Source organism: Aquarana catesbeiana, linkage group LG01 (assembly GCF_042186555.1).
Source record: "Aquarana catesbeiana isolate 2022-GZ linkage group LG01, ASM4218655v1, whole genome shotgun sequence".
NCBI classification, from domain to species: Eukaryota; Metazoa; Chordata; class Amphibia; order Anura; family Ranidae; genus Aquarana; species Aquarana catesbeiana.
In genome coordinates, this window is record NC_133324.1 from 399321601 (window position 1) to 399339357 (window position 17757).

A 17757-nucleotide genomic window follows, 5' to 3' on the forward strand; every position below is an offset into this window, starting at 1 on the left:
TTGTACTATACAAAGCAACAATGAACATGTAATCCAAAAAATAAAAATGGCACCAAACTTTTAACAATGTGGTTCTTCTAAAGTGATTATGACTGAAATTTGGTTGCGGAGGATTGTTGCACAATTGTTTTATTGTGGGAAGGACATAAGACGTGATGTCCCCTGTTCCTCCTACTAACTCCCACCTAGATCTTTACTCAACATTCTTCACGTTACAAATTGTCTCAGAGCAAGAATCACTTTAGTTTGATGCGTTGTTTGCTGACTTGTAATTTTATTTTATTTTTTTACAGTGGTCTCAGAAAAAAAAAAAATGCCTAACAGCGAGGAGCCATTAGGCAAGCCTCGCAAATCGGGGGTTCAGTCCTCAGGGGCTCAATGGAAGAAATCCCCACGCATGCCGAAATGTTCTCGCTGCAGGAACCATGGCTATTCATCACTACTAAAGGGGCACAAACGTTTCTGTATGTGGCGGGAATGTAAATGTAAAAAATGCAGTCTTATTGCGGAGAGACAGCGGGTAATGGCGGCCCAGGTAGGAAAAAAAGTATATCTGTAGATACACCATCATGTTCATTTGCCTATGCATTATAATTTCTTATTCTTATAATAGCGTGCATGTATATGTATGTGTGTATATAAATATATATACACTATATATTCAAAATATACTATGTATATATAGTTGTATGTGCTAGCAGAATAAAGTGACCCAGTAATTTTTCTCTAAACTGTCGCTAGAGATACTAATTTCTTTCTTCCATACTCTTGTAAATGCTAGATCTTTTCTCTATCAAGGTGCAATATGCTCTAATTAATGGTGCGGACAGTGTTGTAATTGAAAACCAACATAAGAACACATATAAGATAAAATGTGTGCACTATACTATGTGAACAAATGCAAATATACCTGTGAATGTAGGGAAAAGACCTCAGATATAATGTAACAATTCACCTCATGCCTACACCCTTAATTGAAAAATGCTCACCAAAATTAAATGACCCCCGTGCCACTGGTACGTCAGTAGCACTTGTATTTATATGTTGACCCGCTGGTAATCACTGTTTAACATCTCTCGCCAATACAACATTAATAAGAGTCTATTGCACAGTGTATCTAGGTTTTATTTGATTAGCTGTAGTAATTTTGTGTGTATTAGTTTTGGGTGGAGAGCGATGTTATTTTTATTTTGGGTGGAGAGTGGTTGGAAACACATTGTCAGTGTGTTGTTGTGGGTAATGCCTCAGTTTCCAAGTTTAAAAGCAATTCTGGTAAATGTAGCTGTATTGTTTCATGAACAAGTATCCATAACAAAATGTTCATTCTCTAGGAATAATCAGTATTGGAAATCAAACATATGCAACAATATTTAACATTTTATATTGATTGATTTTGATTCAAAATTTGTGTATATATATATATATATCTATATAGATATAGATATATATATATATATCTATATCTATATAGATATATATATATATATATATATACACACATACACAGTGGGGACGGAAAGTATTCAGACCCCCTTAAATTTTCCACTCTTTGTTATATTGCAGCCATTTGCTAAAATCATTTAAGTTAATTTTTTTTCCTCATTAATGTACACACAGCACCCCATATTGACAGAAAAACACAGAATTGTTGACATTTTTGCAGATTTATTAAAAAAGAAAAACTGAAATATCACATGGTCCTAAGTATTCAGACCCTTTGCTGTGACACTCATATATTTAACTCAGGTGCTGTCCATTTCTTCTGATCATCCTTAAGGCCGGGTTCACACTGGTGCGACGCGACAGCCGTCCTACTTTGGATCCGACTTTGCCCCGCGACTTAAAGCCGAAATACGTCCGACTTTCAATGAACGGGGATCCGACTTGGATCCCCGCCAATACCAGGCACTGTGTTTGGTATGAATCTTGAGGGGGAACTCCACGCCAAATTTTAAATAAAAAACTGGCATGGGTTCCCCCTCCAAGAGCATACCAGGCCCTTGGGTCTGGTATGGATCTTAAGGGGATCCCCCTACGCCGAAAAAACGGCGTGGGGGTCCCCCCAAATCCATACCAGACCCTTATCCGAGCACGTAACCCGGCCAGTCAGGAAAGGGGGTGGGGACGAGCGAGCGCCCCCCCTCCTCCTAAACCGTACCAGGCCGCATGCCCTCAACATGGAGGGGGTGGGTTCTTTGGGGCAGGGGGACGCTCTGCGGCCCCCCAACCCCAAAGCACCTTGTCCCCATGTTAATGAGGACAAGGGCCTATTCCCGAAAACCCTCAAAAAAAGGAGGGGGAGTGCAGCGCTATAAACAAATAAATTCCAAGAATGTAATTGTCGACAATAATGTCACAGTAAAAGAAGTGAAATAATATGTGAACAGCGACATAAATATACAGTAAATAAAGTGACATATGACCAGTATAAAGATCAATAAAAATAAATGTCCATATGTGATGAAAAGGGACCACATATAATGGTGAATCCCTGTGGTGAGTGATCCAAAACAAGCATGTGACGATCATTAATCACTTCAATACCAGGCACTTAGACACCTTCCCACCCAGGCCAATTTTCAGCTTTCAGCGCTGTCGCAGTTTGAATGACAATTGCGCAGTCATACAACACTATACCCAAACAATTTTTCTATCATTTTGTTCCCACAAATAGAGCTTTCTTTTGGTGGTATTTGATCACCTCTGCGTTTTTTATTTTTTGCGCAACAAATAAAAGACCGAAAATTTTGAAAAAAAAACAAGTTTTTCTTTGTATCTGTTAAAATTTTTTGGAAATAAGTATGTTTTCTTCTTCAATGACGGGCACTGATATGGCTGCACTGACGGGCACCGATGGGGTGGCACCAATGAGGTGGCACTGATAAGGTGGCACTGACGGGCACTGATGATGGGCATTGATAGGCGGCACTGGTATGCGGCACTGATGGGCACTCATAGGTGGCACCGATGGGCACTCATAGGCGGCACTGATGGGCATTTGTAGGGGGCATTGATGGGTACTTATGGGTGGCACTGATGGGTACTTATTGGTGGCACTGATAGGTGGCACTGATGGGCACTGATAGGTGGGCACTGATGGGCACTGACAGGTGGCACCGATGGACACTGATGGGTGGCACTGATGACACTGATTGATGGCACTGATGCCCCTAAGGGTGGCATTGCTGGGCATCAGTGCTATATAATGGTGCCAATCAGTGCCCATTTATGGGCACTGATTGGCACAGATTGGGCACTGACTAGGCACATTGGGCACATGTGGATGGCCATGGGGTACATACCTGGCCATCCACATGTTGCCCCCTTCCCTGGTGGTCCTAGTGGCGATCCCTGGTGGTCCAGTGTGGTGATCTGAGGGGGGGCTGCGCTGAAAAACAATCAGCACAGACCCCCCCCCGGTCAGGAGAGCCGCCGATCGGCTCTCCTCTACTCTCGTCTGTTAGACGCGAGTGAGGAAAAGCCGATCAACGGCTCTTCCTATTGATATCGTGATCAGCCGTGATTGGACACGACTGATCACGTGGTAAAGAGCCTCCGCTGGAGGCTCTTTACCAAGATCGGTGTAGCGGTGTGTCAGACTGACACACTGATCGCCGCGATGCGCGGGCGTGCGGCGGCATGTTATCCTGCTGGACGTCATATGACACACAGTCAGGATAACTGAACCACCGCCCGGCCGTCATCTGCTATGGGCCGGGCGGGAAACGGTTAAAATCTTGAGCAGTTCAAAGTGAATGGTGAATAACAATGAAAAGACCACCACCGAAAGTATTAGTCTCTTACCAGAAAGATTGGACTTGTACAGGTGTACACCTGACAAGCCAATCAAGCTTGGAAGGTAACCAATGAGGAACCAATTCAATGTATGGAATACAGCGTCTGGATGGACGTTACGTTGAATTCAACAGAGTAGACACAGTTTACATGCAGATGCAAATCAGCCAAACCATAAATAAAGGAAAGAGATAGGGCACATAGCGTAATACTGTATAGGATATTTATTCCAGATAAAATCATAAGTATTACACTTACATTTGCCAATAGGAATACAAGCGCTTGAAAAAGAGACAATAACTGTGGACCAGCAAGAAATCCCTTAGGGGATTTCCTAATAAATTACCTAGTATGTTTTTTTATTGACACTTTTTTTCCTAGGTGAATGGGTAGGGGTACAATGTACCCCATACTCATTCACATAGGGTGGGGGCCCGGGATCTGGGGGCCCCCTTATTAAAGGGGGCTCCTGGTTTCCCAATAAGCCCCCCCCCGCAGACCCCGACAACCAACGGCCAGGGTTGTCGGGAAGAGGCCCTTGTCCTCATCAACATGGGGACAAGGTGCTTTGGGGTTGGGGGGCCGCGAGGTGCCCCCCTGCCCCAAAACACCTACCCCCCATGTTGAGGGCATGCGGCCTGGTACGGTTCGGGGGGGCGCTCGCTCGTCCCCACCCCTTTTCCTGACCGGCTGGGCAGCATGCTCGGATAAGGGTCCGGTATGGATTTGGGGGGGACCCCCACACCGTTTTTTCGGTGTAGGGGGTTCCCCTTAAAATCCATATCAGACCCAAGGGCCTGGTATGCTCCTGGAGGGGGAACCCATGCCGGTTTTTTATTTAAAATCTGGCGTGGAGTTCCCCCTCAAGATTCATACCAAACACAGTGCCTGGTATTGGCAGGGGTCCAAGTAGGATCCCCATTCATTGAAAGTCGGACGTATGTCGGCTTCAAGTCGCAGGGCAAAGTCGAATCCAAAGTGGGACGGCTGTCGTGTCGCACCAGTGTGAACCCGGCCTCAGACTCAAATGAACGTGTCTTTCCTTTCTAGCTGTTCACTTTAACCCTTTCGCGATCTTCACTCCACCCAATGTTTATCTCATAGATAAGGAGTTGATCTCTAGGACTACACAGCCTCGCTCCTTAGATATTCCTCCACTTCAAGAGTCTCGTATTATCATGTAATCAAAAACACAGCCGACATACTGCTCTCTGCTTTATAAAATGTATTTAAAACCCCGCTAAAAGAGGACACTTACTAGATAAAAAACAAACAATTTTATTCTAACCTTCACCTGTTGCTGATCTGTTGCTACAATAGTGCCTGACGTATGCTTGATGACTTCAATGGCTACATATTTTTTAATCCATGTAAGGCAATTTACATCTTCAAGCTCCGATCTATGCTATATTGTTTAATTTCCAGCAAACTGTGCAGTTACACCTTTATTCAACTGTGGATCTGCCCATGCCTTGACTATTCTTATGGATGGATGACTTATGCATCATATAGCTACAACTGATACCTTTCAACTTATGCTAGTTGCTACAGTCTTTCTACTGCCTGCGTGCAATTTGCTTGAACTTTAAGCATTGCTTAAAGCGGAGTTCCACCCATTTAAAAGTCAGCAGCTACAAATAGTGTAGCTGCTGACTTTCAGTAATTGGACACTCACCTGTCCCACGGTCCAGCGATGAGGGCAAATGAAGCCTCGCTCCTCTCCTCATCCTCTCTGCAGCGCCAGCATTGAGACTGTGGGCGCCCGACTGTGGCTTCACAGCCAGGCACATACTGCGCATGCACGAGACAAGCTGCGTGCTGTGATTGGCCGGGCAATCTTCTGGGACCTGTGACGTGTCTCAGAAGATTGCAGGGAGGGAGGGGGAGAGGTGAACTTCCTTTCCGGCACCGCAAAGGAAGTGGGAGCTGGATGTAGGGCTGCAACTAGCGATTATTTCCATAATCGATTAGTCGGCTGATTATTGTTTCAATTAATTGGATAAAATCTTAAAAAAAAACGTAATATGCAATTTGTTCGTTTATTTAAAGTAAAACATTATGGGGCACTATTCCTCCCGGGAACACCAATAATGGGGCGGAACTATTCCTCCCGAGAACACCAATAATGGGGCAGCACTATTCCTCCTGGGAACACCAATGATGGGGCAGCACTATTTCTCCCGGGAACACCAATGATGGGGCACTATTCCTCCCAGGAACACCAATGATGGGGCACTATTCCTCCCAGGAACACCAATGATGGGGCACTATTCCTCGCAGGAACACCAATGATGGGGTGCTGTTTCACCTGGGAACACCAATGATGGGGCACTATTCCTCTCTGGAACACCAATGATGGGGTGCTATGCCTCTCGGGAACACCAATGATGGGGCACTATTACTCTCGGGAACACCAATGATGGGGCACTATTCCTCCCGGGAACACCAATGATGGGGCACTATCCCCCCCTCACAGGAACACCAATGGGGCACTATTCCCTCCCAGGAACACCAGTGGGGCACTATTCCCCCTCCTAGGAAAGCCAATGATGGGGCACTATTCCACCCACCCCCTGGAACACCAATGATAGGGGCACTCCCCCCCAGAAATACTTAGGATCATTCATGGGGCACTTGTCATAGAAATTAATGTACTGTACTGAGTTGTTACTGTATAGCCATTAGCCGCTACCTTTCACAGTGTGCAGCTCGGCTCTCTCTGTTCCCTCAAGGCAGCAGCGGGCGGGGCTGAGAAGATCAGTGGGGAACTGACGTCAGCGAGGAGGAGAGGCAAAGACGTGCGTTGAGTTCAGTTGAATCTTAATATAGCGCGGTCTTTCCCGAAGGGTTCTGACGCACATAGCAAAGATCCTGGAAAGAGAGGACCCAGGGACCAGAAGCAGCACAGAGCGGCAGCAGGGTAGAAGAGAGAGAGAGAGTACACAGGAAACGCCTGCGTGAAAAGCCAAGTCTGCTCAGCAGGGAATCTGTCCGCTGATCCCCGCTGAACAGGGGATCAGGTCCATGTCTGCTTAAGCAGAGTGGACACAGACACAGCCCACTGTGCGGTGTGGACAGGCCTGGTCACATACGGCGGCAGCGAGCGGCGCTTGTACACGGGAGGACACAGGAGGATTTTAACGGACAAATAGGGAGTAAGGTGCGGACCAACTAATCGATAATGATAAACGTTGACAACGATTTTCATTATCGATTAATCGTTTCAGCCTTAGCTGAATGCCTCTTAAAAGAGGGTATCCGCTCCACTCCCCCCCCCCCCCCCGAAGAAATGACATGCCAGGAGGTCACCATCACTTAAAGCGGAAGTTCCATTTTTGGGTGCTTTAAGTTTATTGGCTTTGATTTATGACTTTATTTTTACGGTGTAATGTGATAATGCTGTGCACAAACAAAACCAAGTTGTAATTTTGGATGGCATTGGATATCGACATATGTTTTCTTTTCATTCTATATGCTAATCAAGTCCTATAGTATATGTTTACAATAACAGCAGATAAATTGTAGTCCTTCCTATTGTGTTTACAGAGGTGTATGATTTATTTAGGGGTTTACTTTAGGCTATGTTTCCACTAGTGCGACTATTCATGCGACTTGGGACTGAAAAGTCGCATGACAAGTCGTACCCCATGATTTCCAATCAGTACCGTTCATATCTGTTTGACTTCAAGTCGCAGTGACTTCAAATAGTCCCTGCACTACTTTGGTCCCACTTTGATGCGACTTGAGGTCCATAGAACTCAAGTCGCAGCAAAAAATCGCTGTAAAATCACGTGACTTTGGGGACACAATAGTGGAAACATAGCCTAAATGCTTTTTCATTCATTTATTTATTTATTTATATGTGGAAGGACTTTGAATTGTATAAGCCTAGTACACGTGGGTCAAATGTAGGGTGGCATTGGACGGTTTCTATTGAACATTCGGCCTGTGTGTACGGCAGTCGGTCCGACAGAAGCTGGCTGTTCGGAGGGCTTCTGTCAAAATGCATCCGATCAGCGCATCCGATCAGTGCTGACCGTTTTGTTCTGGCATGAGGGGCAGCCCCCCTGTCAAAGAACACAATAGCTCAGCAGGGTAGATTGATGTACTAACATCGGATCATTAGTACAGTGGCTTCTCCTAAACTCTTCAGTTTTTTTTTTTTTTTCTTTCAGCCGGGTTGAAGGAAAAAAAACCTTGGTGTGTACCAGGCTTTAGGCTTCTTTCACACGGGTGGACCGTTTGGGTCTGCCCGTTAGTTTTTTAGGTGGATCCTATTGGACCATCAATTGCCCTCTATGGAGCGGCGGATGTAAACAGACGTGCGTCCGTTGACACTCGCCAACATCCAATCTTATCCACCAAAAACAGGCGGATGGGGGAGATCAGTTCCACATTCATCTGGTGGATCAGATCGGATGACCATCTGGTGTAAATGGACAGGTGGTCCGTTTACATCCGACCGCCCATAGAGGACAGTGGGCTGTGTCTGTGTCCACTTTGCTTAAGCAGACATGGACCTGTCATTTCCCTGTTCAGCGGGGGGGATCAGCAGACAGATTCCCAACTGAGCAGGTGGACGCCTAGCGGAGTGCGCCCCATGTGAAAGGGGCCTTAACCAAACTGGCTTCTTGATAATTGGGTATGCAGAGTACAGGGCCCTGCTAGTTTTATGGGTTAATGTTTTTTTAGTGTGTTTATTTTGGATTAATAACAATTTTATTTTTAACGTATAACGTGTGTTATATTAGTAATTATTTTGAGTCAACCCCAGGCTGAAAAAATCTTATTTTCTCAGTTTCAATTTTGCATCTTGGGATTGGCAACCCTGGGCTTTATTTGTGGTTATAGACACATCCCCTGCTAGCAATATAAGAGACATCCAATTACATTAAGAAATTCTTATTTTGTAAAATAGTTAGTTGTGGTCAGTTCCAGCACTCTCCTCTTCACCCTCTTGTGCTTCAGGCTGTAAGTGGTCCCTCAGCTTCATCATGTTCAGTGCAGGCCTATTAACTCTGCATTGTATTTAGAGGAGCCAGGAGAGTCCTAATTTGGTTATACACTAATGCCGTGTACACGAGCGGACTTTTTGGCATCAAAGGTCCAACGGAACGAATCCATCGGACGTTCCGATCGTGTGTGGGCTTCATCGGACCTTTTCTGTCAAAAAATCTGACGGACTTTAGAAATAGAACATGTTTCAAATCTTTCCGACGGAACTCCGTCAGAGTTCAGTCCAACAAGAAGTCCGCTCATGTGTACGCGGCATAAGACCCCTTTCACACTGAAGCGCCGCTAAAACAGCGCTAAAGCGCCAGTCGTTTTCAAAGTGTTTTAGCAGAATTTTTGCAGAGCTTTTTTTGGGCGCTAGCAGGCCGGGCCAAGAAAAGACACGTTTTGCGGCGTTTTCATTCGCTTTTCAGGCGCTTTGGAAGCGCTGTCCATACATCGCTCCCAAACCGCCCCAAAGATGCTGCTTGCAGAACTTTTTCTAACTTCCGGCAAGTATACAGCCCCAGTGTGAAAGCACTCAAGTTTTCACACTCGGGCGGCATGGGAGGCAGTTTTCAGGCGTCTTAGAACTTTTATTTGTGAAAAAAATTTACATCCTGCCTCATGGCTTCAATGTTCAAATATAAACATCGATTTGGCCCCAAACTAAGGCTACTTTCACACTGGGGCGTTGGGGGCATCGGCGGTAATGCGCCGCTTTAACATAATTTTTGCGGAGGTTTTCGGCTGCTAGCGGGGTGCTTTTAACCCCAGCTAGCGGCCGAAAAAGGGTTAAAACCGCCCACAAAGTGCAGGGGTGCTACATCACTGCAAAGATGCGGCTTGCAGGACTTTTTTTACCGTCCTGCCAGCGCCCCACTCCAGTGTGAAAGCCCTCGGGCTTTCACACTGGAGTGAGAGGAGAGGCTCTTTCAAGGTGCTTTGCAGGCGCTATTTTTTAGCGTTATAATGCCTGTGAAGTGCCTCAGTGTGAAAGTAGCCTTTTTTCTGCTTCCAAACACCCCCTATGTTAGCCTATTTGTCCATGCACAAATACAGTGCATCCGGAAAGTATTCACAGCGCTTCACTTTTTCCACATTTTGTTATGTTACAGCCTTATTCCAAAATGGATTAAATTCATTATTTTCCTCAAAATTCTACAAACAATACCCTATAATGACAATGTGAAAAAAGTTTGTTTTGAAATCTTTGCAAATTTATTAAAAATAAAAAAACAAAAAAAAAACACATAAGTATTCACAGCCTTTGCCATGACACTCAAAATTGAGCTCAGGTGCATCCTGTTTCCACTGATCATCCTTGAGATGTTTCTACAACTTGATTGGAGTCCACCTGTGGTAAATTCAGCTGATTGGATATGATTTGGAAAGGCACATACCTGTCTATATAAGGTCCCACATTTAACAGTGCATGTCAGAGCACAAACCAAGCCATGATGCCCAAGGAATTGTCTGTAGTCCTCCAAGACAGGATTGTATCGAGGCACAGATCTGGGTAAGGGTACAGAAACATTTCTACAGCATTGAAGCAATGAGCACAGTGGCCTCCATCATCCGTAAATGAAAAAAGTTTGGAACCCCCAGGACTCTTCCTAAAGCAGGCCACCCGGCCAAACTGAGCGATCGGGGGAGAAGGGCCTTAGTCATGGAGGTGACCAAGAACTCGATGGTCACTCTGACAGAGCTTTACCATTTCTCCGTGGTGGGAGGAGAACCTTCCAGAAGAACAACCATCTCTGCAGCACTCCACCAATCAGGCCTGTATGGTAGAGGGAAGCCACACCTCAGTAAAAGGCACATGACAGCACACCAGGTACCACTCATCACCTGGCCAATATGATCCCTACAGTGAAGCACGTTGGTGGCAGCATCATGCTGTGGGGATGTTTTTTAGAGGCAGGAACTGGGCAACTAGTCAGGATCGAAGGAGAGATGAATGCAGCAATGTACAGAGACATCTTTGATGAAAACCTGCTCCAGAGGGCTCTGGGCATCAGACTGGGGCAAAAGTTCATCTTCCAATAGGACAACGACCCTAAGCACACAGCCAAGATAACAAAGGAGTGATTGTCCTGTGAATGTCCTTGAGTGGCCCAGCCAGAGCCCAGACATCTCTGGAGAGATCTGAAAATGGCTTTGTACCAACACTCCCCATCCAACCTGATGGAACATGAGAGGTCATGCGAAGAAGAATGGGAGAAACTGCCCAAAAATAGGTGTGCCAAGCTTGTAGCATCGTACTCAAAAAGACTTGAGGCTGTAATTGGTGCAAAAAGGTGCTGCAAGAAAGTATTGAGCAAAGGCTGTGAATATTTATGTTATGTACATGCGCTGTATACACCGCTCCCAAACTGCCCCAAAGATGCTGCTTGCAGGACTTTTTGTAACGTCCTGCAAGCGCACCGCCCCAGTGTGAAAGCATTCAAGCTTTCACACTTAGGAGGCATGAGAGGCGGTTTTTAGGCGCTTTACAGGCACTATTTCTAGCGCTTGAAAAATATCTAATCTGCAGTCCCAGTGTGAAAGCCGAGTGCTTTCACACTGGGGCGCTGCGCTGGCATGACGTTAAAAAAAGTCCTGTAAGCAACATCTTTGGGGTGGTGGAGGAGTGGTGTATACACCGCTCCTGCCCATTGAAATGAATGGGCACTGCTGCCGATGCGCCTGCAAAGCGATTCCGCAGCGGTGCTACATGAGCGCTACTAAACCTTTCCTCGGCCGCTAGCGGGGTTAAAAGTGCCCCGCTAGTGGCCAAAAAACGTTGGTAAAGTGCAGCTAAAACTAGCAGCGCTTTACTGCTAATGCGACTGCAATGTGAAAAGGCTCTTAGACGTTTATTTAATCCAGTGGCCAGAATCATTTAATAATGGTGAGTCTTACTGCATTTCTATATAATAGCTGTTTATTTTGAATTTTTACATAAAGATTTATTTTGATGTTTTGTGGTAAATTAGTCTGTAGTTTCACAATTTTTGACCCACAACAGGAAACGGTAGGTATTAGCAGAGAGTGGAATTGTTCTTTTCATATTCCTTTTATCTTTTCCAGGTCGCTTTACGCAGGCAACAAGCCCAAGAAGAAGAGCTAGGACTAAGCCACCCTATTCCTCTACCCAGTGCCAGTGACCTGCTTGTCAAAAGGGAGCAGAGCAGAAATTCCTGCTTTCTGCTGGAAAACAATTGCAGCCAGACAATTAGTACCACTGCCGGAGTGAGCACACCCACCCTCTCAGGTAACAGATATAGGCAAATTCACCAGTTAGCTGAATCCAGGGACATAGTCACTTCACAGACCCATATAAAAAGCGGTGTCCAGAGTGGGCCGAGTGCTTCTATGTTTATCATTCCTAAACTTGGTCTTTTGAATGTATTTACAACAAGCGCAGTTATATTTTAAGATAATACCATTGACAGGATGGAGAGGATTGGGTGTATGTGTATGTGTTCAGTAGGGATGAGCTTTGAGTCGAACTCATGTTTGACTCGAACATCGGCTGTTCGCAAGTTCACCGAACAGCGAACAATTTGGGGTGTTCGCTGCAAATTCGAATGCCGCGGAACACCCTTTAAAAGTCTATGGGAGAAATCAAAAGTGCTAATTTTAAAGGCTTATATTTGTGGGGTTTTAAGGGGAACCCCACGCCAAAATTAAAAAAAAAAACTGCGTGGGGTCCCCCCAAAAATGCATACCAGACCCTTATCTGAGCACGCAACCTGGCAGGCTGCAGGAAAAGAGGGGGGGACGAGAGAGGAGCCCCCCCTCCTGAACCGTACCAGGCCACATGCCCTCAACATTGGGAGGGTGCTTTGGGGTAGCCCCCCAAAACACCTTGTCCCCATGTTGATGAGGACAAGGGCCTCATCCCCACAACCCTGGCCGGTGGTTGTAGGGGGTCTGCGGGTGGGGGGCTTATCGGAATCTGGAAGCCCCCTTTAACAAGGGGACCCCCAGATCCCAGCCCTCCCCCCTGTGTGAAATGGTAAGGGGGTACAAAAGTACCCCTACAATTTCACTAAAAAACTTTTAAAAATGACACGAGACAGTTTTTGACAATTCCTTTATTTAAATGCTTCTTCTTTCTTCTATCTTCTATCTTCCTTCGGTTTCTTCCTCCATCTTCTTCTGGTTCTTCCTCCGGTGTTCTCGTCCGGCATCTCCTCCGCGGCATTGGTGTCTTCTTCCCTTCTTCTCCTCGGGCCGCTCCGCATCCATGATGGCATGGAGGAAGGCTCCCGCTGTGTGACGCTTCTCCTTTTCTGACGGTTCCTAAATAACGGGGGGGGGAGGGCGGTGACCCCGCCCCCCTCTGACGCACGGTGACTTGACGGACTTCCCTGTGGCATTCCCCGTGGCACCACAGGGAAGTCCCGTCAAGTCACCCGTTATTTAAGAACCGTCGGAAGGGGAGAAGCGTCACACAGCAGGAGCCTCCCTCCATGCCATCATGGATGCGGAGCGGCCCGAAAAGAAGATGAAGAGAAGAAGATGAAGAGAAGAGCGGGAGCCTCCCTCCATGCCATCATGGATGCGGAGCGGCCCGAGAAGAAGACGCCGACGCCGCGGAGGAGATGCCGGATGAGAACACCGGAGGAAGAACCAGAAGAAGATGGAGGAAGAAACCGAAGGAAGATAGAAGAAAGAAGAAGCATTTAAATAAAAGAATTGTCAAAAACTGTCTCCTGTCATTTTTAACATTTTTGACACTTTTTTAGTGAAATGGTAAGGGTACTTTTGTACCCCCTTACCATTTCACACAGGGGGAGGGCCGGGATCTGGGGGTCCCCTTGTTAAAGGGGGCTTCCAGGTTCCGATAAGCCCCCCCGCCCGCAGACCCCCACAACCACCGGCCAGGGTTGTGGGGATGAGGCCCTTGTCCTCATCAATATGGATGGGGACAAGGTGTTTTGGGGGGATACCCCAAAGCACCCTCCCAATGTTGAGGGCATGTGGCCTGGTACGGTTCAGGAGGGGGGGCGCTCTCTCGTCCCCCCCTCTTTTCCTGCGGCCTGCCAGGTTGCGTGCTTGGATAAGGATCTGGTATGGATTTTTAGGGGGACCCCACGCCGTTTTTTTTTTAAATTTTGGCGTGGGTTTCCCTTAAAATCCATACCAGACCTGAGGGGTCTGGTATAGATTTTGAGGGGGACCCCACGCCATTTTTTAAAAAAATTTTGGCCCGGGGTTCCCCTTAATATCCATACCAGACCTGAAGGGCCTGGTATGGAATTTAGGGGGACCCCCACGTCATTTTTTTTTTTTTTTAATTTTGGTTCGGGGTTCCCCTGTGGGGAATTCCCATGCCATTTTTATCAACGGTCTTCTATGTGTATTGTCGGACGGCAATGCATTAATAGCCGCGAGTAGTTTTAAATGACTTTTTTTCCTTTGAAATGTCATTTTGCTGTCAGACTGTTCTAAACACGGGAAACATGCGCCCCTTTACAGGCATACTATAGACACCCCACAGGTACGAAATTTAAAGGGATATTACACTTTTATTGTTTCACTTTAAGCATTATTAAAATCACTGCTCCCGAAAAAACGGACGTTTTTAAAACTTTTTTTTTGCATTGATCCATGTCCCCTGGGACAGGACCCAGGTCCCCAAACACTTTTTATGACAATAACTTGCATATAAGCCTTTAAAATTAGCACTTTTGATTATTCATGTTCGTGGCCCATAGACTTTAACGGTGTTCGCGTGTTCGAACAAATTTTTTGCCTGTTCGCATGTTCTGGTGCGAACCGAACAGGGGGGTGTTCGGCTCATCCCTAGTGTGCAGTGCTGAGTCGATCAGCGAACTTTAAGCTTACTAATTCTTAGATGTAAATAAAAAGGTAGGAATGGCGCAAGAACAGGTGCAAGCACTGCGTATTGGGATTAATAAAATAGCATAAAAGGACATATATTAAACAGGGGGCTATTTGCAAATTATATAATAGTCTGTGGTAGGAAGAACAACAATGTCCCGGTATAAAGCAAGGCGAAATGTCCTTTAAAAATCACAATGGCACAGATGGCAGCTCCCTTAAGAGTGAAGCAAACTCTGTAGACAGGATAAAGAAACAAAAAGAGGAGCCTCTAAGTGCAATATGTTATAAAAATATAATTTAATAATAATAATAATAATATGGTCAGCCAAATGGCTAGTCACATGGCAGTTGTGAGATACAGGCATGGGTTATATCAATAACGGGCGTGCGGTCACTCTGCTTGCCAGTTGATGCATCCTGTGTGTTGTCCCATACGCTGTGAAGAACCTGGATGGAATCAAAGGGTCCAAAGAGCGTGGTCAGCCAAGCTGGATGGTTTGCTTTTACAAACACTTTAAGCTAAGACAAGCCATAGATTACTCCATTTTCTTTCTTTCCACCACAGAAGGAAAGGAATTTGTTCAGTTCTGACACTGACTGTGTTGGTGGAGGAATGCCTCCTGCAGTGCTATTGTATTGCTATAGCCACTTGCAATAGTCGCATGTAGAAAAATCTGACAGTCTAGTCCTACACAAGTCGATTGAAGGATTGACTTGTGTACAATCAGCTTGAACCGGTTGAATTTCGATCCATGTATGGCCAGCTTAAGACTTGAATTTCCATAGTCTGGCCACAGATTTACATCTACAGATTGCAGACCCAGTTGGTGTTTATTTTTTAAATTTACCATTTCACTCTTATGCCCCGTACACACGGTCGGACTTTGTTCGGACATTCCGACAACAAAATCCTAGGATTTTTTCCGACGGATGTTGGCTCAAACTTGTCTTGCATACACACGGTCACACAAAGTTCTCGGAAAATCCGATCGTTCTGAACGCGGTGACATAAAACACGTACGTCGGGACTATAAACAGTGGCAGTGGCCAATAGCTTTCATCTCTTTATTTATTCTGAGCATGCGTGGCACTTTGTCCGTCGGATTTGTGTACACACGATTGGAATTTCCGACAACGGATTTTGTTGTCGGAAAATTTTATCTCCTGCTCTCCAACTTTGTGTGTCGGAAAATCCGATGGAAAATGTCCGATGGAGCCCACACACGGTCGGAATTTCTGACAACACGCTCCGATCGGACATTTTCCATCGGAAAATCCAACCGTGTGTACGGGGCAATAAAGTGTTACTAAACCCAGTAATATGAAAAAAGGCTATTAAAATAAGACATGCAGCAGTGGCAGCTGGTGTTTTATTTTTTTGGGGGGGGGGGATGTGTGGAAGCAACCGATCGCCACAACCCCCCCCCAGCATAGCTGTACCTATGAGAGGCTGAAGGCTTACCCCATCTCACGGGCAGCGCTCCAGGCGGCGGGCGACAGCCGGTAGCGGCTTCGCTACCCGGCAGTGGATTCCTCCTGGGAAACCACGGCGGCTTCCCTTGCGTTTCCTCCCTCCTCCTCCTGGTGGCGAATCTGATCGCATTTTCTTACGGACAATCGGGTGACGGGTCTCAGGACCCGCTTCCTGATTGGCCGGGAGGAGAATCATTGTGACAATAGCGAATATTCATTCACTATTGTCACACAACTGGGTGGTCCTGCGCCCCAAGCCCACCCTATTTTGAAGCCTATTAGAACCTCAGGCTCTAATCACGTGCTTAAAAAAAAAAAATCCCCCATTGAAATCCAATGCGTCCAGTGCCCCGCATGTCACATAGATAGGGAGGGCGACACCCGTGCGCCCCCAGGGACGGGCCTCCACTGGCATTTGGTATGCGGTATGTATCTCATGAAACCATGCAGTATTTTATCTCATGCAATATCCAGTGGAATGGATACAGTGGAGAAGAATTCGAACCCCTGTCAGTTTTTATTCCTAATATAGAAGTAAAATGGTTCAAAGGGGTTGTAAAGGTTCACGTTTTTTCACGTTAATGCATCCTATGCATTAAGGTAAAAAAACATCCGACAATACCGGCCCCCCCAACCCCCCTCGTTTTACTTACCTGACACCTCGAAAGTCCCGAGCTCGCTCCCGACATCCTCTTCACCGCTCAGCCTGGCCGTTGATTGGCTAGAGTGGATGGATTGAACACATCCAATGACGCCGCGTGCCGGGGGGGGGGGCGAGTGATAAGTCAGCGGCTATAGCTGCCATATCACGGGAGCGCGCCCGGAAGAACTAAACACCATGCGAGAGAGCTCACATGAAGGTGTTTAGTTCTTGCGGGGGGGAGCCGAGACAGCCGCCGAGGGACCCCAGAAGACCAGGATCGGCAAAACGAGCTGCACAGTGGAGGTAAGTATAACATGTTTGTTATTTTAAAAAAAAATACCTTTACAACCCCTTTAAACTGTAAAAATATTCCAACCCAGTCAGTGCGGTCCCAGCAGCAGATGTTGTAATGCAAAAGAAAAAAGGTGAGGGAAGCTGCTTTCACAGGACCCATGTGGTATATCCAAAACAACTCAGTTAATCTAGGTAAATACAAAATATCTTTCTAAATGTCAACTATTGAAAGGAATTAGTATAAAAAAAAAATCACACACATATATAAATACCCTTCTTCTACAATGTTGTCTTTTTTATTGGTGGAAGAAGAGTATATATGTGTGTGTGATTTTTGATACTAATTTCTTTTAGAAAATATATTTAGAACAATATTTTGTATTTACTTAAAGTACAACTAAAGTTTTGGATAGGGTGGAGCAGTATTAGAACACTTATTAGGGCCCTTTCACACGAACGTGTCCGTGTACGGGCTCCGCTTTGCTCAGCAGGGATCGCTCTGTCGATCTATATGACTATATTTACAACTCATGATACATTAGTGTGATGGTAAGTGGAAAGAATGTTCCTTACACTTGTGGTCACTGGGAAGAATTACCCCCTTATACTGTAGATAGCTAGAAAGATCATTGGTGTCAGTAGGAAGATACCTCAAAATATTGTAAAAAAGTAAAGTATCCCCACTCCCACTACATATGGCCTATGTTCTAATAAAGGATTAG

At 45.8% G+C, this 17757-nt stretch overlaps 1 protein-coding gene across 1 annotated transcript in view; it reads left to right on the forward strand.

Moving 5' to 3' along the window:
• The first annotated feature begins 310 nt into the window (after positions 1–310).
• DMRT1 (doublesex and mab-3 related transcription factor 1) overlaps positions 311–17757 on the forward strand; it is a 165454-nt gene continuing 148007 nt past the window's right edge. The window contains exons 1-2 of the mRNA XM_073634890.1: positions 311–535; positions 11860–12043. Of these exons, the coding sequence (XP_073490991.1) occupies positions 314–535; positions 11860–12043 (406 nt within the window). The 5' untranslated portion in view covers positions 311–313. The remainder of the gene's footprint in view (positions 536–11859; positions 12044–17757) is intronic.